The following is a 23,855-nucleotide window of genomic DNA, read 5'->3' on the forward strand; positions in this document are numbered from 1 at the left end:
AAATCCAAAACCCCCAAATAAAAAGTAGATACACGAATAAAGGGTTATAGAAATATATTAAAGGTATGCTAATTCATAATTAAAATGCAGTTGTTCTGGCTGTAAAGGATGAATTAATAACTTCAAATGGAAAAACAAACTTATTTTAAAAATAAATGGTTTAACTTTTTGTCTTCTGTCTCCTACTTCAACATTTCTAAATCTCCTGTACTTCTATTACTCCACATATTTCACATTATTATATTTTAAAACACACACACACACACACACATTATTCACAGCCAGATAATGATAGAGATGAGTGTGATTTAGGGTTAACTGACTGTATATTTACTCTGCTGTGTTGTTTTATTTACTGTTTGGGGTCCTGGGTCCAGACCACTACTGTTCCCTAACTGTTTCAGCACTGCCCCCTGCTGTTAAGACTGTGCAGTTGCAACGGATCAGATCTCTGTGTTGGATGGTCTTATGAGCATTTATATCCTTGACATCAAACTCTAATTTATTCGACTAGTTCGGCATTTTGTCAAACTAATTGACTAGGGAGGCTCAAAATATTCACTAGTTAACTAGTTAAAGCCTCTTTTTGCCTAACTTGTTGACATACTGAGGCTATAAAACTTTACTAGTTGATTAGTGAGGTCAATAATATGTACTAGTTAACTAGTGAAGGCCATCATTTGCCAGTTAACTAGTGGATTATTAGACTTCATTGGTTATTTAATACAGCTTTTGAACCTCACTAGTTAACCTTACTTGTTGACTAGTGAGGCTATAAATCAACTAGTTAACTAGTTAAAGATTTTCCTAATATAAAATATTTCACTAGTTGACTAGTAAGACTCATGACTAAGGTTTTTTAGACCTCATTAGTTCACTAGTAAGGTGAAAAGAGGCTTTAACTAGTAAACTGGTGGACATTTTGGGCCTTAACTAGCTCAACAAAATGCCGAACTAAAGGAAGAATACAGCGTTTGATAATAAGGATACGTAATAAAAGCTCAGAGCTTGCTGTGGTGTTCATCTATTATCTGAACCTGTTCACAAAGTACAGCAGCTGTTTGTGTTCGAACTATCAGCCAACAGCTCTTCATCTTCCTGAGTGAATCATTAATGTTATCGACGGTGTTGCATTCAAATGCAGAGACGGGTTTGAGAGAGTTATTTATAGAAAAGCTTCTTGAATGAACAGTGTAACTCGTGTAGATCTGTCAATACAAACATAAATACAGGTGTAATCTGCTTCCAGTGATTACACCACAAATATCTTCACAAAATAATAAAAAAAATAAGGGACTTCATTTCCTTCCGATGTATGCAAGTCTAGAACAGAAAAAGCTTCGGCGAAACAACATAAACCAACTCATCAACTTAAAGGTGCTCATAATAGTGTTGTCAGTAGTTTACAGCAAAACAGAATTAATATTTTTAAGAGTAACGCTCAACAACAACAAAGAAGTACTGCATCTTAGCGTACTATCAAATCAAAGAACAACATACTTCTACTCTGTTCACGTGAAGGCGGGCCGAATTTAGAAATCAATACAACAAAGTAAATAAAACTGTTCCTTCAAACATGTCTCATGTTTTGGATTCTTATCAACATACACGTTACTGTTAAGCATTTTGTGCCATCAGAGCCATGTTCTACGAGGAAGAAACGTGTAAAGCTGTTCCCTCAAACCTGACCACAGTTTCTCATGATGTGGGTGTGTGTGCGATGGACTCTGTGGCACAAGAGTAGTTAGCAGAGCTGACAGTAGGGCGGGGTAAGAAGCGGAAGGAGCCGAAGTTTCTCTTCTTCCACTCGGCATTCGACTGAAAATCTTCAGTGCTTCATGAAGAAAGGATGAGCCAGGGCTTTGGCGGCTGAGATGCGACTGCTCGCTCTGAATGCCAAGCATTGCTGCAGGTAAAGAGAGACAGTCTCAGTGCTGCTCATATCATCCTTATTGTTGTATTTGAACAAACATTTAATCATTTAGCTTTGTTCTATCAGCAGCCCAAAACACATTTTGGCAGAAAGAGTTTGCACGGTTAAAGGACGGTGTAGTCTTTAGTTGGTCAAGCATCCACTGCTCAAACATCAGCATGTTAGCATACTGATGCTAGCATTTAGTATTATACATTCAGGTCACAGAGGTAGCCATCCGTTTCTCTGAAAGATAATTAACCATCGATGTCTGAAAAACCCAGAAGGTCGTTTAAAAACCCTTAATGCTGTTCTGAATCCTCCTCAAAGACTCTTCAAACCATCTGGATGAAAAACGCTCCGTCTGGACGGAAACGACCTCCTGGGTTTTTCAGACATTGCCGGTTAATTATCTTTTAGAGCAGTTGTTCTCAAACTTTTGCAAAAAAAAACATGCCCATATTCAGAGGTACAATACAGCACTGCGCCATCGGTGTCTAATTTATTAAACAACAACCTTGAAACTGTGAAAGCACAATGCCTTTGGAGGGTTGCAGCTCAGGGTTACCTCTGAGACTGTGAGAGGCACAAACTGTGGCTCCTGTGGTTTCACACTCTTAGTCTTAATTATCTGATTAAAGAAATCACTGATCAGTCAGATTCATCAATTAAACTACCAATTCTACCATCTTCTACTCTGAAGTTTTGGTCTATGTCGTCCGTATCTCAATGGTCAAATGTATTTGTTTAAAACTTTCAGCCTCTCTGTGAGTTTATAACTGCAGGGGTGACATAGATAGATAATTCTTTATAGATAGATTGAAACACAGATCTGCTCACAGACAGGAGGTCGTTCTCGCCCGGGCCCAGGTTGTGCAGCAGTTTGGTGCAGGAGCCTTTCGGTCCCCAGCTGACTGAGTAGGAGATCGGGCTGTCTTTGGGCCAGTCCTCCTCGCTGGGCAAACCAATCACCCTGATGAAGAAAGCAAAGAGCAGCAGCAACAGGCTGCTAATAACCTCCACGTCTGACATTTTTAAAGTAAGACTGTAAAGTAAGCTTTATTTATTGATCTCGAGTAATCATTAAATCCTATTTGATTGTAACAACAGCGTATTGTTGAGTAACTTCTGAATTCAGTGAGACAAACAACTTAAAAGGTTTAATTCCTGTCTGATCTCAAGGTTTGGGTAATTTTAAACAAACATGCAGATTGCCATAAAGCCAATCTGTGGAGTAAAGCACGCAGGTCTCTATGGGCAGAGGAGATTTATTCCGTTTTTGAGGAGGTGGATATGTTGTTTATCTACAGGGATAATTTATGTTGTAACATTAACACTACTCAAAATAAGCTCTCACTGAAATTTGAAGAAAGTTTGTTACAGCCAAAGTTAAGGACAAGGACAAGGGCTGGTATTCTTCCTCTGGTCACCGAGGTTGGTCGATTCAAAAATAGTCAGGACAAACGGAGAGTGCGAGCTCCTTGTTCCTTCACGCAACAAAACCCTGAAATATTCTGGCATACTGATGAACAAAAATTGGAACAGCTTTTTTTAGATTTGATGTATTTAAGTTCTTTGTCTCAAAGGCCTGGAAAAGACTGCACGATAGACTGTTTAACTAGAATTAATTGGGACTCTTTAGTCATATATTAATAAGCCTAGAGATTAAATTGAGGTCTGTACGATCGATTGATGATTCTCTCTCTACGTATGTATACATATTATTCTTTCTTTGATGTTTGACAAGGTATACGCAGTGTTGTGAGGGAAAGAAAAAGTACTCACTCAAAGATTTTTTGCAGCTGCTGTACCTCTGTGTATCCCTGAAAGAGTGGTCTGTGGGAGAGCAAATGTCACACTGCAACTTTATCTCTGTTTTGACAACTGCAGAGTGTTTACACTCTCTCTCATATCTCCTCCAGCCAGACACAGACTCAGCTCTCCTCACCTCAAGAGGAAGAGCTCGGCGAAGATGCAGCCGACGCTCCACATGTCCACCGAGGACATGTAAACGGAGTTCAGCAGCACCTCGGGAGCTCTGTACCACAGCGTCACCACCTGAACACAGAGAGAGAAAATATAAAGACACACAGCCGGGAGAGGGGGTTGGGAGAAAGAACAAAAGAACATTTATCACCTCAGGCCTGAGAGCAGACAGACTCTGCTACAGTGCATATAAGAAAAACCGACCGTGTCTTATAAGAGACTTCTTTCAGTATAAATTAACAGTTTTTACTCTTTTCTGTACTCATCTGCTAACGAGCGACACCAGGCGGAAGGTGTTCACTTACACCTGGAGTGAGGGCGATGTTGAAGGTGTAGACGCGTGCCAGTCCAAAGTCCGCGATCTTGACTTCTCCGCGGCTGCTGACCAGGACGTTTTCTGGTTTCAGGTCACGGTGCAGCACCATGTTTGTGTGCAGGAAGTCCAGTCCTCGCAACAGCTGCTGCATCAAATCCTGCACACACACGTAAATAAAGCAGCACGACAGCACTGACTATTCTGTCTCCTTGGAGGTGCTACAGTGCTTTCCTTTGGCAGAATTTGTTGTAGGACACTGCTGATGTGTGCTCGTGCCTCCCAAAATGCATTGCTTGAAATGTGCAGCACTCTGGTTTCCTCTGTCATTATTACTGCTATCATACTGTATACTGTTGTGTTCTCATTAGCACACTTATTTAAGGATTCTCAGCATTGTTAGCACTAATTATAAGTATTTATTATTCATTACACTTCTGTTATATATATATAAAACATATTTTGCATGTCTTATTTTCTATATATTGTTATATAATGCACATGTTTTAACTTTCTTATTATTATTTCTACTTCTCTAATATCTTGTTTTACAACTTGAGCAACTGTAACACAACCAGTTTCCCCTCTGGGATAACAATAAAGTATTTCTGATTCAGATTAAAGCCTGTACTCGGTTACATTCCACCACTGGTTCAAAAGCAACACAATGCTGGTAAAACTGGAAAATCCAGCTTTACAAGTTCATAAGGAACACCTGAACACACCACTAGCTGTAGTCTCCCTGAGGTAATGGCTGTGAACTTACAGTTATATAATGATTTTTGCAGACGTTGGACACAACTTCATCCCTATATCGACACATTGTGGGGCAGTGAATTAGGGTTTCTAGTAGAATCTGAGATTACAAGATGGAGGTTCCTTCCTGATAAGAGTTACTGATATGTAAATGAGGTGGGAGCGTGTCAAGGTGTCCACCTGCCTTAAAATGCTTCCAAAGGGGAGAAGACTCACATTAAATATACTTAAATACACGTAGTTCACACCTTAATGCTGTCACGGCTCAGTCCAGAAGCGGGGACCTTGGACAGGTAGGTGGACAGGTCCTGGTCAATGTATTCCAGCACCAGAGTGAGGTCCAGGCTCCGGCCCACTGGTACAGCAGACGCATCCAACAGCCTGGACATTAAAATCAACATGAGATTATGAAAACACACACACACACACAAACAAGGGAATATGGACAGCTCTGTGTTCACAGAAATAGAGAAGTCCAAAAATAACAGTCCCCTTGGGGGGACACCAACCCACCAATCCCCCTCCCACACTGTAAAGTATATTATCATATTATTCTACGTTACTACATCGTAGAGGGAAGTATTGTCCTTTTTACCACATTATTATATATAAATATACATATATAAATATATAGTTACTGTACACTTAATGAAAACTGTGTATAAAATGAGTATAAAAGTAAATAAAATGCTGCTCACATGGTAAAATGTAATATAATATTTATGTTTCTACAGTAGCCCAGAACGGACAAACCATACACTGTAAAAAGGGCCTTTTGTGGCCACCGTAGTTTCTCCTGCACACTTCTTATTCCCAGGTCGTCAAATACAGACGCAAGCTGTGTTCAGTTAGTTACACTGGTGCTTCAATCTGCTGATTATGTTCTCCACTGATCAATTGATTGATCGGTTTATGAGAAAAGTCCTTCAGTCTGAAATTACACTTTAACAATGCTTGTTTTATCCAACAATTGATATATTATATAAATACTAGTATTAGACGGGAACCATAAAAAATTAATTATTAACTGAAGCTGTTAAATGTAGTGGAGTAAAAATATCATATCAGTATAAATATTTCCCTCTGAACTGGACTATAAAGTATATAAGTGGCCTGAAAAGAAAAGACTTCAGACTTGTACTAAAGTACTTGAGTAAATGTAAATGTACCACCGACGGGGGAGTAACAGATTACATGTAACTGACACAAAAAAAGCACTGTAATCCATGACAGTTGCAGGGGAAAAAAGTAATCAGATTACAGGATTATTGAGCAGGATTTTAAAGATAAAGTAAGCAGAGGACACATTTAAGCAGCTAAAATCTTTCCCATTTTCTATTTAAAGGTTACATCGTCGTTACAATACTTCTGATTGATTTTGGATCCAAAAGTAACGGAAAAGTAACCAAGTTACTTTAACATTGTGATTGCCATTTTCTCTAACTCATATAAACTCACTTCACAATGTTGGGGTGGTTGAAGTACTTCATTTTACGCAGCAGCGCCACCTCGCGGATCATGAACGCAGGGATCCCGGTCTCCGACGCGTCTGCGCAGACGTTGAATTTCTTCACCGCCAGGAGGCGCTGTTTGCCCCCCGCCTCTCTGGCTTTATACACCTTACCGTAGGAGCCTTCCCCGACCTCTGCCAGCAGCTCGTAGCACAGAGGCTTAGCGCAGACCTCCATGGTGCTTCCCCAAAATGAATCCGGGATAAATGAAAGCTGAACCTTCCAGGAGAATTAAACGCATGTGCCAGAAACAGTTAAAGAAGTTTTTTTCCATCAGCATTCATCACTCAGTTTAAGTCAGACAGTAAGCTAGCTACCAGACAATTGGAGTAAACTTATTATTGCAGGTTAAACTAAGCATTAAGAGGTATTTATCAGCTGTAATAACATCGTTTTACAGCTGATTGCGTTGGATTTGTGCTCGGTTTGTACTTTACCTCAGACTGCCGAGCGCACTGTGGCCTCCATGCAGCCGCCCGCAGCAAATGGTCGATGCAATATATCTGCAGCCTGCAGAAAATTATGGCTCAATCACACCCCCTTTCTTTATTCGCCAACTAATCAGAAAGCTCAATTTTTACATGCTGCGTTCAGGTGCAAGGCAATGCACCGAGTTCAGCGACTACAAACAACAAAAGCAAACAAATAAACACAAGAGTTTGGGGGGAAGAAGGTTGTTTCCTGATATTTAACATTTACAGTAAAATAATAGTTGAGTTTTATAAATAATGAGGCTGAAAAAAAAGTCTGTTTAGAGTTAAACAAAGTGAATCTGTTTGATAATATTTAGATAGGATGCTGTGGGAATGAACAATATTTGATTTATTCCTCATTTCGTCAACAGGCTTGATGCCTGGAGAGTAAAAGGTAACTGTAATCCCATTACAGTAAGAGAAAAAACATGTAATGAGATTACAGTTTAGTAAAAAGGGGGATTATTAATAGGATTACAATTTCAAAATGTATGTAAAATTACAATTATTTTGTATTTAAAGCATTAAAAGGGCACAGTATGAGTTCTGCTTTCTAGCTGTAAATGTGGCCCATCAGATGTTATTAGTGGGGAAAAAAGTATAAAAAAAAGATATTTAAATATATTTTGTGAGGTAAAACTGCTCTTGTAATATGTAAGATCCCTAATTATTAATATAATTATTGTTTTTTATAATCTGAGTGCAGTGGGGAAATGTTAAATCTTAGTTTCCCCATCTTATTGATGATTATTTTCTCGTTTTTATTTGCATATTTGGTGTTGAATTTATCCAAAAAGTAATGAAAAGCAATTAAGTTACACTACTTTAGTATTGTGATACATGGATTAAGTCACTAACTCGGTAATCCCTCCCAACCCTGCATATATGTAACATTCAGGTGTTAAAACAAGGTAAATTAAATGACCAAATATAGTGAAAACACCAAAGAAAAGAGACAGCAATAAATTCATTGTTTGTACCCTTTAATATTAAAAAGGCAGCACTCTTCGTAAACCTGTTACAAACTGAAAAATCCAAACACACCACAGGCACAGGAGTTAAGAGCAAAAGGCATTATTAAGAGTATGCATAGTACACAACATGGTGAATGGTTTCTTAAAAGCATTTGCATCAACAGTTGAGGTCATGTTTGTTTTGATTAGTGCCTCATTACTCAGAAGTCAGAACATCCCACCTCTTACATTTACTCACAAACTTTGAGTATTCAAGCATGAATCAGTGTAAATATGCATATTTTAAAGTACAAACACAGCTTAGTGTTTATGAGCCGGGTGTAGCAATAATAACTCATTTGTTAAATGAAATCTGGGAGTCTGTGCCGGGGCGCTTTGAGCCTCCTCACACGGGGTATTTGTGGGTTTGACGGTACTGATTAATTACAGTATATAACCAAATGTTTTTCAGGCTGTTTACTCCCCTTTCAGTTTGGCATTCGTGAATTTAGTTTGCTTTGCCAAGGCGATGGCATCCAGATGGAGGTTGCGGTTGAGGATAACCGAGCCGCAGGTGAGAGCCCCAGCGAGAGCGCCGGCGAAGCCACACAAAAACACATCCTGACCTGCAACACACACACAGAAAAAAAACACCACAAAATGCTCATTTTGGTTCAGAGCTGGCAGGAATTATAAGAGATCTCTGGCTGGTGCCGCACAGACGGACTCACCTGTCAGATAGAGGTTCTTCAGCGGAGTCTGAGGTCTCACGGTAGCGTTGAGCTCAGGGCTGAAACGGGCGACGCCGTGATCCGCTCCGTAGATTTCACCTTTGGGGGCTCCGATATAGTGCGTGTTTGTGATGGGGGTTCCAGCGTCAACGTACTCAATCTAAACACACACACACACACACACACACACACACACAAGTGTGAATATACAGATTTAAAATATAAACAGTTTTAAAGTTTTAGGGTGAAGAAGCTGCAATGTTTTGGTAAAATGTGTGACAAACAGCATTGAGCATGAGCAAATTTTGTTCTCTAGATGTAAGAAAACCAATAAATGTCACATTATCTTGATTTTAATAGAAAGAACTACATTTGAGATATCATTCCCACAGTAATGTCATATACATTTTTTTTATCCTATTGTGCAGCCATAGTTCCTGGCTAAGACAGGCAACAATATAAACATAAAATAAAACTATAATAGTTCACAATAATGTCACGAAATCTAGAACCTGTCTAAAATGGCCCCATCAAATGAGTAAGACCAAGTCTAATACAATCAAACAATTATTAATATTACCCCCAAACATCAGCAGCCGTTGGGAGAGCACAGTGTTCCTGCAGCACTGACTTAAATTCACAGAAAGGGAACCAAACTGTTTTAAGTTGCAGAAGGTTTAAACCAGCGGGAGCAGCACACATAGAAGCTCTTTTAGTTCAGTTCGGACTGTTAATAAAAAATAAGGAGGCGTGGGAACAAAAGGACAAAGATTTTCCCGCATTTTATGATGAATTTATAGAGATAAAGCGGTTGTAACCCAAGAATGGGAGGAGCAGCCTACCTGAGCCTACTGTTTGTGATAAATCTCTTATTACTACCTGCCAACAGTAATTAGTTACACCAGTAGTTATAGAACTTTTCTGCTACACCTCACAAAATTGTTAATTGTGTCCTTTCTCCCCAAACTTCAGACTTCAGCGTGTTCGCCTCTGTGTGAATGTCAAGGTAATCGGCCAGTGAGTGCAGCTTTTGTTTTAATGCAGCCTCTGAACTGATCAAAGTTAGAGGCTGCATGAAAAGCACAACTGGCTCAAAGTGATGACGAGACTCAATCTTTTAAACAACTTCTGTTATTTGAAGACTTTTGTAGACTTCTTTATAGATTACAGCTTCTGCGATTGATATTTTACAGTTGGCCATATTGCGATTTCAATCATATTTAAATTAATTAATTAACTAATTGGTTCTTTGCTGCTTGCAGCCTGCTGTCCACCATTAAAATCCACTTTTGTTTGTTAAAATCAAAGTAATCTTGAATATTTCCAGGCAGTTTTCCGTCTTCCAGGCTTGTTCCCTGCTTGTTGACGTGCATGATTTAAAAACTGAATCCAGGGATGTGATTGGACTGCTGGATTTTAAATAAGCAACAACAAAATTAAGGCTGTAACTAGTTACTACTCTTACTGTAATATTATTATTAGTAATGCCTTACTGTAAGGAAGCTAATGAGCAGCGAGAGGCCAACAGGCAGATTCAAAAAACGTTACCTTGTCTCTGGTTATCTTGGGGAAGACGCCCATAACCACCTCCAGAATGGAGTCAATGAAAGCCTGTTTCAGCTCTTTGTATTCGGGCCCTCTGTTCGTCACCTTGTCGTCCTTCCACTCCTCAAACCACTCGTAGTTGGCGAAACTGACCAGACTCAAGGTGGACTTCCCTAGAGAAAGAACAGGGCAGTTGTTACGACTCGTGCATGAACCCAACGCTCACTGTGTGTATGCTGCAACGCGTTGCTGTACCCGGGGATCTTTCCTCCCAGGTTGGATCTTTAGCCGACGGGGAGGCGACGAACAGGAGAGGTACACTCTTAGCAGATTCTTCCCGCTTTCCCTTCAGATAGGTCTCCACCCTGTCAAAGAAAATGTACACGTAATATATTTAAATATATAGTTTATTTTTATAAAGGGAGACATCTTTCTATTAAAAAACTGGACCAAAAGAAACTTATGTATGTGTGTAGTAACTTTTTCACTATGCATGTTTTAGTTATATTCAATAAGAGATCATATCTTCCACCTGAATTCACCCAGTCGGTGCACATAATAAAAATACAACAGTTTTATTCAGTCATATTGTGATTTGTATGTTGACTTTAAGTGTCCAGAAGTTCCTTTATTTCAGTAACCAGGTCTATGTTTGTCCAGAATTCAAAAGTGAACTGTAACAAGCAGCAGATACGACGTACAGTTCGTCGAAATTGTTCTCTGTGAAGATCCAGTAGTTGTCTGCTTTCAGGCCCAGCTCCTCTTTGGTTCCAGTCAGACCCAGAAAAACACTCAGGCCACCTTCACCGTTCTTCATCATACTCAGCTGCTTCTGGATGGCTGCATGGAAAGGAGAGTCACAGCACACAGCACAACTTTACCAACAACTCACAGATAAAAGCAACGTGTGTGTTTAACTCATCTGTCGAGGAAAAAATGCTGAACGATCTCTGTTCTCAGACTCTCAAGTGTGAGGGAAGTAAATTAAATTGTCTAATAGAACAATGGCCAAGCACCAGGGACAAGAGAACACTGAATTTGAAGCTTATTAAGTTTGTATGAGTGTTAAAAATGATTTAAAAAATACATAATAAAGACAAAGAATTGTATAAAAAGTTCCCGAAACAGGAAATAATCTGCTCAAATTCATCCAAATCACTCGTTTTACACAAACTTCTTGGGTTCATTGGTTCATACAGTTTGGAATATGATATGAAATATTAAATATGTGACTTAGTCAGGGGTCCTTAGTGTATTCAAAAAGGTCGGGAAATACTGTTCTAGACTGACTTTAACTGATAAATAACCAAAAGGCACTTATTTCCCACCTGGCATTGCTTGCAGGTCTTTGGGCAGCAGCTTCTGGTAGGTGTTGAAGATGCCAGCGTTGGAGATGACCATCGGGGCACGGATGTGTACTTCCTCCTGGCCTTTCATGACGCTCACACCTGAAACCACAAAGACAAACAAACAGTGAGTCTTCTCTCCGTTAGAGCTGCGGGACGACTACGTTACAGGAAATCACACCCACCATAAGCTTCCTTGGCGTCATTGAACAAGATGCGGTTGACCGGGGCTCGAACTAGCACGGCGCCACCTGCCTTCTCAATGATGGGGATCATGTGGTAGGCGATTTCAGTGGCTCCGCCTTTCGGGTACCAGGCACCGTTCAGGTAGTGAGTGACCAGCAAGCTGTGCATAGAAAAACTGGCATCTTTTGGCATGTTTCCTGCAGGTCGGGGACGGAAACAACAGCTATGAGCAGGATTGTGAAGAAATAAACGGACCACACACCAGCAGAGCTCCTCCTACCGTAGGTGCCAAAGATGTAGGCGAAGACGGCCCTGAGGTCCTTGTTCTCCGTCAGCTCATTGACCACTTCGGTCAGGCTGCGGGAGGCCATTTTGAAGAAGAAGGACAGACGTTTGGCCAGGCCGGTGTAGACCAGGAACTTGGCCAAGGGGACGGGGCAGATCTTCAGCATAGCGAGGAGCCAAATGCCCCGCCCGACTTTCTGTAGACAAAACAGACAAAGATTGAGGCTATGACAGTCTGACAAAGTAATGATCACACTTAAATTTAAAGTAAACGCTTCTGTATTGTGCATTCTGAGCGTACTAACTTTATAAATATGGTTTGAAGGGGTACTTTGACTGTGTTTAATGGATGTTTAAATGGCGGTACGAGCACTTGTAAATGAACTATTCAAACTAAATTTTAATATTCTTTTGGTTACAGCATGGCAATATATAACTGGACACTGGCTGTTCCACAGGAAAATGGAAAAGTAGATAAAAAGATGTACAGAGGAATATTTATAGACTGAAACTACTGACAAAAACATTCAAAAATATGGCAAATTATTATTAGAAATAACGTCTTAGTTCCATAAAACAATGTGAATGTAAATGCTGTGTCATAAAACTCTTATATAAATGTCTTTTTGTTTTATTCCTGCAGCTGTTAGTTGATTTTTGCAAACTGCTATGAAAAAAAATGTAAAAGAAACAAACAATAAAGTTGAAAGAAATGAATGCATCAAACTGACTCCATGAAGATAAAGAAAGTGACATTCCTTTTATCTGTGTGTCAAAGCAGAAAACGCTGTTGCAACTCTAGTCTGGGTAAAATGATGTAATAACGCAGCTAATAAGAGGCCCCTCCAATTATTCTGACCTTTGATTCACTGACCCTTGAACCCTTGAACAAGATCAGTGACAACATCAACAGAAATCTGGATAACGGAGCGTCTTTGTGCTAAAGTGCAGTTTATAAAACACACAGTTCACAAAGTCCCAAGATTATCACTGAATACATATTTTACTCTAAACTTAAATGCTGATACAAGTTTTTTTGTATTGAAAGCTGCAAACAAATCCCACCTTGACCAGCTTCAAGTACTCGTCGATGGCCTTCTCCTCTCCGGGGAAGCACTTCTTCAGCTCCTCGGGGAAGCGCGTCCTGCCGCTGTAGATGGGATACTGGCGGCGGTTTTCCGGTGGTCCGAGCACTACCTGGTCAAAGGGATTCTCCAGAGGCTCCCACTGCAGCTGTCCGTTGGTCATTTGGTCCAGCATGCAGCGGAACGGCTTGTGTTCCAGCAGGTCCCCGATGTAGTGGATTCCTGAGGGACGGGGCAGGTTTATTTGAGACCAGGATGTTGGAAGTCAGCATATTATTCATTTGAGGTGCGACGTATTCATGAAAATCCTTCTTACCGACATCAAACTCAAAGCCCTTCTCGGTGAACGTGTGGCAGCATCCTCCAGCCCGATCATGCTGCTCCAGGACCAGGACTTTCTTTCCAACTTTGGCCATCAGCACCGCGAGCCCGAGTCCACCGATCCCACTGCCGATGATGATGGCATCCAGGTTTTCAGGTACTTTACTGGCCAGGAAACCTAAAGAAAAGGTGTTAAAATGTTTAAACAACCCTATTTAATTTAAAATTATTTGGTTCCACCTTTGATTTTCTTTGTTTTACATCTTTGTGAAGTGAATAGATTTGGGTTTTTAGACTGGTAGTCAGACAGAAGTTAGACAAAAGTGTGGATTCTTAGAGAATTTAGTCATTTTGGATATTTAAGAATAATTAGTTGGAGGAAAAGAAAGAATAATTCTTAATTTGACAACCTTCAGTTACCTTAAGTCAAACATCACTGTGAATTACGTACAACTGCAGCTTTACAATACTAGCTTGTAGAGAGATTTTATTATATTTATTATAAGAAGTGCATGCAACGAGTCAGGGCTGCCACAAACAATTCATTTTTGCTATTGATTCATCTTTTAATTATTTATTTCATCAACAAAATGTCAGAAACTAGTGAAAGATGTCCCTTTAGAACTGTCCAACAGTCCAAACCTTCAAATATATTTAATTTACAACAATCTGAAAAAGCAAAGCAAGAAATCCTCTCCTTTGAGAAGCTGGAACCAGAGAATATTTTCATTTTATTTTGAAATCTATGCATTATTTTCAAACAATTTGCTTCAAAAAGACACTTAAACTCGTGCACACATGTGCAAACAATTTATAAAAGAGTGAATGACAACAGAATTTGCTTAAACAGGAATATTTTAGTCTATAATTAAAATCATTATCATGTCCACTGAGCATGTTGCAAGATATCACAGGACACTGTACAAAGTGTAAACGCCTGCAGCCACAAATCATCGCATTACATAACTGCCTGCACACATTACGCATTTTAATTCATTTCAGTTCACTTTATGCGACTAAAAAACTAAGTTACAGAACATATTTAACGACCTTGGTGATTTAAACTCACCTTGCTTCAGAACTTTATTTTTCTCTTTCCGGTTGTGAAGCATCTTTTTCAACGGCTCACGAGTGTCGGTGTCGAACGGGTTGGGCCCGGAGCTGCCGAAGACATGTTTTAATATAAATATGAGCAAACCGACACAAACGATCGCCACACTGATCCACATTGCGGCAGGTAAACTATCGATCAGGTGAAACACTCCGCTCGCTCTGTCCCCTTCCGCGTTTGACCCCGATGAAGCACCGCCTACATAACTGACAGCTGAGGATTCCAGCCAATGAGAGGGCTTCCTTTAGCAAGTGTCAAGGCAGCTTCGACCAATCAGCGTCAAGTTCAGTGTGAGAGCGACGCCTCGTTTTAGACCATCGACAGCATGGAGACATAAATCACAACCCTGCTGTGTTAGTGGGAAACAATGGTCTGTTTGACCCTGCTGCAGCCACATGGAGAACAACAATTTAAATAAACACTCTTATAATAATGTGCATATATTAAAATATAGATAAACAATGCTAATTATCAATATTATTATCTTTAAATCAGTTATCTTTTAAAAGAAAGCTTTATTGAACCTTTTTTTTGTTGCAGATCTTATATATTTTCTTTTTTTTATTTGTTTATTGAACTATTTTAATAAGAATTTGTTAAATTTTAGATAGATACTTTATTAATCCCAAGGGAAATTCAAGAATTTATTTGACCATATGCCATTTTTCAGTCCAGGTTAAGTGTTGAAACTTTTAGTAGTCGTACTGTACAAAGAAGAAACCAGCAATACCTGTTTGTGGAGTATTTCCACTTTAAAACCACGCATCTGATTAAGAACGCCCCATGTTGTCTGCTTTTGCCAGCGGATCATTTGTAGGAATATTATCAATAAAATGTGCAAGTTAAAACCTCAAATCTTCATGAATAAAAATTATTTAAAAGTTGCTTGTGTCAGCTGAACCAAAAGCACAGAGTGTCACTTGCTCTGTGCCTTTAGATGCATGACCCTTTATTTTTTTGGAGTAGCTTGACAAATGATCTTAATTTAACTTTACTCACTCCACCATCCGCTGAGGAAGACTGCAGGATGCGGTTCAACTCGCCAGAAAAAAGCAAGCAAGGGGACCTTGAGTTAAGGTTTTTGCCAACAAGTTGCTGCCTGGATTTTTTGTTTTTGACTGTTTAATTTGATATTCTGTGCAAACATGAACTTGAAAAATCCCAATTGACAGAAAAACCTCACGGCAACTTCTAGATTTTATTTTTTTTGCTCCAAAAAAAAAAAAAAAAAAAAAGAAATCACCTGCATCTCCACAGTCTTTTCCTGCATCATAACACCATGAGACCCAATACTCGTTTACATCTGTTTGCAAAAAAAAGAACCAACATTGTACATAAGAAACACTTTATCACCATCATCATTATCATCATCATCACCACGCACCCGTCCATCCAGACTGCAGCCCGTGGGCCCAGTTTCAACCTCCACCCTGAATCCTCTCAGACTTTAACCGACCAGTGTAAAGCTCCAAATGCTGTAGAGGTCAAACGCTACCTGTGACGCTCGTGTTTCATATTACGTAGGTTAATACTATCGTGTTTGACGTCACTTTCTACATAAAAGCCTATAAAAGCATAATATTAGTGATGTTATTTCATGAAGTGAGACAATTTGAGACATTCGTACAGCAAAGAACTAAAACACAGCATGTGCATGTAAACGTATTGGCAGATCTTTCACGTCTTCCTTTGTGTAATTCTTGGATTTCATTATATTAAATTTACTGTTTTTAAGACTTCCTGTGTGATTTCCTCAAGCAAAGGCTGCAAAATGAGCTCAAGCACATTCTATTTCTGCTGTCGACCGAAGTCCTCGCAGACGTTTCGAGCAGGGTGGACGTTGAAACTGGGGCACAGTTAAATCAAGAGGTGTCCTTACAAATCTGATCCCTGCTGATAAATATGTTGCCCCCCCGCCCCATCAGAACGCCTTCAACCTCTGTGTGCCAGTCCAACCTCCATTCAGATTTGTTTTTTTTGTCATCTCCAACTGAGCTGGTCCATTGCTATCAGTCTGTGTTTTAGGGCTTCTTCTGTTAGTGCAGTAAGCTGGAGGAGGAAGGAGGAGGAGGAGGAGGAGGGTCATGAAAGTTAATACAGATGAGCAGATCTCCAGAAGTCTCATCTTCTTCAAGCAGTGCTGAAACATCTCCATAATGACTTGTAGAACAGAGGATTCGATGAGAAGAATTAAAAAAGGACACAAGGTCAAGCATGACAAGAGAAATCGTAACAGAAGCCCTTATCTGGTGTTCACTTTTGGTATTTATTACCTCACCTTTTTGAGCCTTTTCCTCTTTAAAATATTTTTTTGATCATTTTGATTTTTTTTTTTTCCTTTTTTATCTCTAAAACTGAAAAGATGATTTATTTTAATTGCAAAACAAAAAGAAGAAAAAAAAAAAAAAAAAAAGCACTTCCAACATCTCGGAATAAAATAAAACTGATTCTAGTCTGTATGTGTTAGGGCATAATCCGCAGTAATGTTTGATATTATTTACATGTACTGTAGGTTTTTTTGTAGGTATGCCAACAGTGGGTGTTTGGTATACAGTGATCTGTGCAAACTGTTCTCATGTGTATGTGTGTTTGGTACAATCAAGACAGCTCTCAGATGAAATACAGTTGTTTTTGGGATGGTAACTACAATGGCTTAAGGTCCATGTGATCGAGGGAGGAGGAAGAGCGGGAAGACTCCCCCTGCCTCCCCGCCTGGCAGCGGTAGTGCAGGTCAAAGTTCAAAAGGTCAAAAAGTAAAAATGGGCGGTGGGTTTTCCTTTCCTGAAGCAGGAAGTCATCAGTCCATCTGTCAAGGTGGTCAGTGCGATGGTGCGGTCTCTCTCCAGGCCTGTTGGTGACACTTGATTGTGGCGTAGAGGGATGTCACTGCAGCACCAGCCCAACCTGAGACAGAATAAGTGGAGCCATTATTCCTGAGTTCACAAAGTTAAATTTAAGACTTTTTAATAAACACACAATATTAATTAATGCTTCATCGAATGACAGTATGATGGAAAACCAGTTGGGATGACCGGGCCCAGAATTCCCCAGCAGTATAAAACCGTAATGATATAATAAATTAAATTAACGTGACCTGGATCCACATAAGCAGCAGAAAATGGCTGAAAGGATTAAGCGATTAAATATGATTAATTCATTCAAGTTAATTTAAGTTTCTGCTAAAACTGACACTTTCCATTATGAGGCGATGAGCTTCCTAGCTGCTGTAGTTACAGTGTCTGCTAGAGGTCGGAGTCTACTGACGAAAACAGACCTTTTTCACAGCAGCAATTTTGACATAAAATAGTTTAAATAACACGCGTTATTAAGGATACTAAGGATCATTGTACCTGCGTTCACCCTACTATTCATGTCAAAATGGCTGCTGTGATAAAGCTCAAGCCACTGTCGCAACAATCCCCCATTGTGTTTCCTGATTGCTCTATCTGAACATCTAACAAACACTACCGCCTACAGTCGGCAAGAGAACATATTTAAGACTTCTGTAGACAAAACTGAAGACTTTAATACCTTCTAATGGAGGAAATTAAATGCTGACCAGCAGATACCCCGAGGTTGTGATAAAGCCATTATTAAAAAGACGTCATCCCGGTACCTCCAACTACTGAACCATATCTGTACTTCTAGTTGCCTGTCATTATTGTTACTTACTTATTCTTGTTTAATTTGTTTCTTTTCATATTGTCTTCTTATTCTGTTTGTTTTTAATACCCCTGTTGGGAGTCAATATTTGTGTTGCCTTGTCATGTTTCATATGTCTTCCTCTCTTAAATTTGAATCTTGCACTGTCACTACAAAGAAAAAGTAATCCCAGAAAATGTACCTTTTCTGACCCCATGCTGGGACACTTCCAATTGTACAGATAATACTGTAGATTTCCATCACCGATGCCGAACTTAAGCTTCTCCAAGAAATTCTTGTTTTCCATTAGATCCAGTGCATTGAAGACATCAAACCCTTTCTGTGAAGACATGAGAGGGGGAAAGAAACACTCATTAGTTCCCTGGGAGTCAACATTTCAGAGAACATTGAAGATTGAGGAGGAACACACACCGATTTGGCCAGGATGAGGGCGTCAGACATCAGGTCGAGCAGGGTGGTGGTGGTGTGCACGTTGTAGAAGGAGTACGCTGCTTTTAGGCTGCGGTGCACAGGGTGGTTCATAATGGTAGAGGGCAGTGTGTAAAAACTCAGGAAATCTGTCACCTTGCCGTCATTCTGTGAAGAGAACGTGTATTTTCATAAAGCCGCTCGAGGGTTGTTTTAAGGCAGAATTATTCTTAAAAATGATTTCTCTTTTTTTACCTCCACCAGGAAAGTGTCGATTATATTCTCCCGGGGCAGCAGCCAGTGTTCTACCTCTTCCTGGTTCATGGCGGGCACCAGGTGGAACTGGCTCAGGTACTCACGGAGGAGGCGATGCACCACCGGAACATCCTTCTTGGTCATCGGCCGCAGACCTTGAGTCTTTGGAGCCTGAAGGAGAGAGAGAAGACAGGAGGAGGAGAGGAATGAAGACGTGGCAGAGCCGTGTGATCTAATAATGTATCAAACGTGTGCGTTTTCACTAACCTCAGGCAAACGGTACAACTTCATGGTGCGCTGCATAGTCATGTTCCTGCTCAGATGGGAGAACTTCACCTCGATTAGTTTACGTGGGTTCAACGAGCGATGCCAGTACCTGTGCAAAGAAATCGGATTTGTAAGTACTCAGCGATAACAAAGGAAGAAGACAGAAGAGCGTGTGTGTGTGCGTGCAGTATGCTGAGAGCTATTCAGTCACACTCACCTGCATGTACCCACGGGTTTGGGCAGTACCACTCCAGCAGTGTAGACCGCCTGAAAGATACCCTCCAGGTTGACCCGTCTGGTGATTTCTCTAATCAGAACCGGAGCAACTCGTTTGGAGCGAAGCTTCTTGTGGACGCAGAGGAAATTGATCTCAACCATTTTCTTTTCTCTAAAACATCAAACAAGTTATTATGTGAGAAAACTGTGGATTATTGTAATTTCAGCGAATACAGTCAAACAATAAACTGAGTGGCCACTTTATTAGGTACACCTGTACAACCTAATATAATTCATTACAACTGTTCTGCCAGTAAGTCTACCTTTTATGAAGTTTATATTGTTTTTAAGACATCATCAGTAACTCTAATATATGTTATTACAGAATAATAGTTAAAGGTGGTGTTTTACTGGACTACATTATATTGATACAAATGTTTTTCCCATTTAGATACATGAAGAAAAATATTAGAATCACCTCTGAACATAATGCAGTCCAGTACAACATGACTGACTATGACCTCAATGCTGAAAATATAACTTAATTAACAACTCCCTGACAGCGTGGGCATAAAAGTGGCAGAACAGTTGTGTTGGATTGTATTAGATTGTACAGGTGTACCTAATAAAGTGGCCACTTTAATCTAAAACTGAGATAATTAAACGTTCAGTTATATTTTTAAGCTCTTACATGTCGTAGATACGGATGGAAGCAGGAATGGCACTGATGAAGCCTACCAGCTTCTGGTTGGAGTTAACTCTCACCCCACAATGCCACTGGGGCAACCAGCCAGGGGGCCGCAGGGCCCTGAGAAAGAGACAAGTCAGTTATTAAATGGTAAAGATTTCACAGTATCGCCACTGTTATTATATAAAACATTTGTCTGGGTGTAAAACTAGAGGAATATCAGTTCTGACAAGACTTACCAGAGCAGGAACTCGGGGGAGTAGTCAAATCGGAACATGTTGTCGTCATCTTCAACATAATTCTCATTGAGAAGCGTGTAAAGCTCCTTGAGCTGGTTTTACAAAAGAAAATAACAGAATTAGACATCAAGTCACAACTTTTACAAACACAAGAGAGCAGGGAAAAAAAAGGATTAAATTCAAAAGGCTAAATTCTTTAAATGATTTACTGTTACAACAGTTTTGTAATTCCTCATGTGCTGCTATGGCTGTGTGTGTGTGTGTGTGTGTGTGTGTGTGTGTGTGCGTTTATACACTCTCTTACCACAGCAGAGTTCCCCAAGTCGAGGGTATCCCAGCTGAAGCCCTGTGGGAGGCTGTAGGGCTCCTCACGAATGTGGTCTTTGTCAGGTTCAATGGAGCCGTGTGATGTCACCGTCTCCCCTGAAGAAAAACAAAACTCTCTGACATGAAGCACAGAAAAACCCACCGCACATGAAATTAACTCGTTCGTGGTTGTTTTTTTACGTCTGAAACTAGAACTGAAAGCCCTAACAAAATGTCACACCTAGCTTGGGCACCGGCTGCGTGTCCCAGAACTGGTAACTCCTCCGAGTTGCCTCCTCCATGGTTTTGGCAGGGCCTTGGCCTACAGAGAACAGTTCAATGGCCTTCTGGATCTCCTGGAGCTTATCAGCTGGCAATGAATTCACCTGTTTGGAAAGTAAAGAGGAATTAAAGTCAGACACAAATCAACACTATTAAAAAACAGTGTAAATAATTATTTTAACTCTAAACAGTGGTGTGGAGTTGTGACTAATCAGCAGAGTGCAGCACTGGGAGCTCGCTGTGTACTCAACAGTATGTTTACACTCAACCAGCCATTGTAACTGCAACTGCAAACATTAATAAATCACACCTGAATTAGACTATTTCTGTTTTCTTTTTGAATTTTAGGGTGATGTGACCTGGAACTAATACCTTGGCAAGGGGGTCCTGAGCTGCTTCTGGGGCACCAGATTTCTTCTTCTTTTTCTGCTTCTTTTTCTTCTTCTTGGCGCCAGTGTCGTCACCCAGACCCCTGTCACTGAACCAGGACAGAAATAGAAAGATATCCACATTAGTCTGCCATCCCAGAGGAAAGCCACACCGTGGTCAAACTGTATTATTTTTAATCTACCTCTACCTGGGACATCACAGGATGATTAAAGCTGCATTACACACACACACACACACACACACACACACACACACACACACACACACTTTTGTATTAAAATTATATACATACACACATCTTACTGGTTTTTCCCACTTTTCCAACACCTTTTCATAGTTTAGTGAGAAATACAGTAACTGTTAGTAGGAAAAGGTTTTCTAGACTTAGTCTGTCTCTTAGAAACCATTCTCAAACTGACAATCTCAGGTGTAGCTCTTGGACAGGTAAGAAAACAACTACATCAGTCTTTTAGCAAGAAGAAAAACTAGCAGCATGTGTGTCCCTCTCCATCACCTGTATCACCATACACAGGTAGTCCTGCAACCCTTCCTCCCACCAGCCGTAACCCCCACCCCACATTTGTCTTATCATGTAAATCCTGAGGAAGCACACGCACACGCACACACACGCGCACACACACACACCAGCTATCCCAGTTTCTAGTCTGAGAGAGACTGCATACTTACAGAGGATAATCTCATTAGTGTCCAACTAATAGAGGTTGAGAGGCCAAGCACTGGCCCGTATTTGTAACACCAGCACAGATGGTGAATCACATGACCTCTGGAAGAAGTGTGTGTGTGTGTGGGGTATCTAGGTGTGTGTGTGTGTGTGTGTGTGTACACATATGTATGAACAAGAGGTCAGTGACTGACTGGGACAATGGACAACAAAACATTCAATAGTTTGTTCCACAGATTTCCATTCGAACAGAGTGGACGAGCAAACAGCCAGGACTATTCTTTGTGTGTGTGTGTGTGTGTGTGTGTGTGTGTGTGTGTGTGTGTGTGTATGGGAGTTACATGTGTTGCTTCACTATAGTTAATAAACAGGGTCATCACTTTCCCTCTAACAGCAGTGGTGGGTTGGGTAGGTTGAGTTGCACCTCTTCAGGCCTTAAACTAAAAAACAAAATCCTTAAATTAAAACAATCTTAAGAGGATGTGTAGTCATAATATTCCCCATCTCATGACCACAATAAGACCTATAACTTGTGATGGAGGGTTACAAGTAAACACTGATGACTTTAAAGTGGTCTTACAGCACCACTTTTCTCTCTCTCTCTCTCTCCATTTGCTGCCCAAAATACAGCCATGAGCAGGACACGCCTTAATATTAGCACGCTTTTAAGTCTCCCCTTTTTTTTTTTTTTTAAGTGTGTCACCGCTTTGTAAACATTAACAGACACTAATAAGCGAAGCAGGATTTCCACCAAACCCTGTTTTGTACGAGGCTGATTTAAGGATCTTTTTCATATTCCTTTAATGTAAATAAATTAAAAAAAAAAAAAAAAAAAGGGAGGATGATGATGAAGGAGGAGGAGGAAAGTACAAGGACTGATTTAATTACCATGCAGCATGTGTAACAACATGTTAGGGTGTTTATTTCGCTTTTGGTTCGGCGGCCGACACACACACACACACACACACACACACACACACACACACACACACACACACACACACACACACACACACAGACAATAGCGGTTTGACAGCTACGTTAGCATGGGAGCTAACCCCGCTGCTAACCGTCAACTGCCATCAACGGCTCCCAACGGCTCCCAACGGCTCCCGGTTAACAGACCGGGCTGCCAACGTGATAAAAAAAAACAGCCGCGTTTTAATGGACGTTTCACAAGTCGTGGTAAAAATCTAATATTTTAGTATAACAGCAGCTTTTAAACGCTCTTTGCTTTTTCTACCCCCCCTCCATTTACTAACGGCTAGCTAACCTGAAGGAGAAGAGGAGGGGAAGGGAGGGCAGCGTCAAAGCCCGCCCACTACGAGGGAACAGAACGCACTCTCAACCAATCACAGCACAGAACCGGCCTGCGGAGCGCCGCTTCTAGCCAATCGGGTGAAGGCAAATGGGCGGGACTACTTCCAGCCCGATGGCTGTCTGCCCCCTCCTGCTCCGCGGAGGCTTTTTAGCTCGCACTCGCTTTGCTACGGGGCAACAAGCGAGGTGACACATTCTCAACCGCCGCGACGAGCCCGCCCGCTCACCCGTCGTCAAAGTGGTGCTCCTCGTTTTCACAGTCGCTGCAGTGTCCGTGGTCCTCCGCGTCTTCTTTCTCCGGCATCGGTGCTGTCTCATTCTCATCCGCCATCTTCAACCAGGAAGTGAGGAGCCACCGCGTGCCACCGACGGCTTTAAACCTCCCTCGATGCTATTGGCTGAGAGCGGTGACGTGACATGTCTCCACTGTTGTCTTTTTATTTATTTATTTATTTGTTTATTTATAAGAAGTTGTAATAAAACATGGCATTTAATGAAGTGAGGGGGTTTTGATTGTGAAGTTTAAAAAAAATAAAAATAAAAAAAATCTCAAAGTTTTTGGTGGATTTAATCTCAAACATGATTAGAGGACATTTGATTTATATTTGGCCCCAAAAAAATAAAT

The 23,855-nt window shown here is 40.6% G+C and overlaps 3 protein-coding genes and 1 long non-coding RNA gene across 4 annotated transcripts; 1 reads left to right on the plus strand and 3 right to left on the minus strand.

The window, feature by feature from the left end:
• Window positions 1-1,180: 1,180 nt before the first annotated feature.
• Window positions 1,181-6,949, minus strand: cdk21 (cyclin-dependent kinase 21). Its single transcript, XM_051387897.1, has 8 exons — window positions 6,916-6,949; window positions 6,426-6,697; window positions 5,216-5,348; window positions 4,204-4,371; window positions 3,861-3,970; window positions 3,698-3,748; window positions 2,753-2,885; window positions 1,181-1,906 (listed from the first exon to the last, which is right to left on the minus strand). Exons 2-8 carry the CDS (start codon window positions 6,653-6,655, stop codon window positions 1,829-1,831), a joined length of 903 nt encoding a protein of 300 aa, XP_051243857.1. The 5' UTR covers window positions 6,656-6,697; window positions 6,916-6,949; the 3' UTR covers window positions 1,181-1,828.
• On the plus strand, window positions 1,848-3,961 carry LOC127356278 (uncharacterized). Its single transcript, XR_007881961.1, has 3 exons — window positions 1,848-1,912; window positions 2,755-2,951; window positions 3,835-3,961. It is a non-coding gene; the product is annotated as an uncharacterized LOC127356278 (long non-coding RNA).
• A 968-nt stretch (window positions 6,950-7,917) lies between the features above and the next one.
• retsat.2 (retinol saturase, tandem duplicate 2) lies at window positions 7,918-14,706 on the minus strand. The gene is made up of 11 exons (XM_051387892.1): window positions 14,473-14,706; window positions 13,399-13,581; window positions 13,063-13,304; window positions 11,993-12,194; window positions 11,712-11,909; window positions 11,509-11,628; window positions 10,882-11,020; window positions 10,436-10,545; window positions 10,184-10,353; window positions 8,636-8,795; window positions 7,918-8,530 (listed from the first exon to the last, which is right to left on the minus strand). The coding sequence occupies exons 1-11, from the start codon at window positions 14,630-14,632 to the stop codon at window positions 8,382-8,384; spliced, it is 1,833 nt and encodes a 610-aa protein (XP_051243852.1). The 5' UTR covers window positions 14,633-14,706; the 3' UTR covers window positions 7,918-8,381.
• Window positions 14,707-15,693: 987 nt separating this feature from the next.
• Window positions 15,694-23,594, minus strand: nmt1a (N-myristoyltransferase 1a). The gene is made up of 12 exons (XM_051387895.1): window positions 23,458-23,594; window positions 21,211-21,316; window positions 20,798-20,942; window positions 20,555-20,673; window positions 20,251-20,342; window positions 20,015-20,131; window positions 19,325-19,495; window positions 19,108-19,216; window positions 18,841-19,011; window positions 18,589-18,753; window positions 18,359-18,496; window positions 15,694-17,418 (listed from the first exon to the last, which is right to left on the minus strand). Exons 1-12 carry the CDS (start codon window positions 23,559-23,561, stop codon window positions 17,398-17,400), a joined length of 1,458 nt encoding a protein of 485 aa, XP_051243855.1. The 5' UTR covers window positions 23,562-23,594; the 3' UTR covers window positions 15,694-17,397.
• Between the last annotated feature and the right edge of the window lie 261 nt (window positions 23,595-23,855).

The sequence above is a fragment of the Dicentrarchus labrax genome, unplaced genomic scaffold (assembly GCF_905237075.1).
Source record: "Dicentrarchus labrax unplaced genomic scaffold, dlabrax2021, whole genome shotgun sequence".
Lineage (NCBI taxonomy): Eukaryota > Metazoa > Chordata > Actinopteri > Moronidae > Dicentrarchus > Dicentrarchus labrax.

Coding starts and splice junctions, on each gene's coding strand:
- retsat.2 (XM_051387892.1), bottom strand. CDS start 14,632: ATGTGGATCAGTGTGGCGATCGTTTGTGTCGGTTTGCTCATATTTATA. Junction 11,910..11,992: donor CTACATCTTTGGCACCTACG/GTAGGAGGAGCT, acceptor CCCGACCTGCAG/GAAACATGCCAAAAGATGCC. Junction 10,354..10,435: donor CTGGGAGGAAAGATCCCCGG/GTACAGCAACGC, acceptor TTCTTTCTCTAG/GGAAGTCCACCTTGAGTCTG.
- nmt1a (XM_051387895.1), bottom strand. CDS start 23,561: ATGGCGGATGAGAATGAGACAGCACCGATGCCGGAGAAAGAAGACGCG. Junction 19,012..19,107: donor AGTTGTACCGTTTGCCTGAG/GTTAGTGAAAAC, acceptor TCTCTCCTTCAG/GCTCCAAAGACTCAAGGTCT. Junction 18,497..18,588: donor CCCTCATCCTGGCCAAATCG/GTGTGTGTTCCT, acceptor ATGTCTTCACAG/AAAGGGTTTGATGTCTTCAA.
- cdk21 (XM_051387897.1), bottom strand. CDS start 6,655: ATGGAGGTCTGCGCTAAGCCTCTGTGCTACGAGCTGCTGGCAGAGGTC. Junction 3,971..4,203: donor ACATCGCCCTCACTCCAGGT/GTAAGTGAACAC, acceptor CTCTGTGTTCAG/GTGGTGACGCTGTGGTACAG. Junction 2,886..3,697: donor CAGCTGCAAAAAATCTTTGA/GTGAGTACTTTT, acceptor TTTCTTCATCAG/GGTGATTGGTTTGCCCAGCG.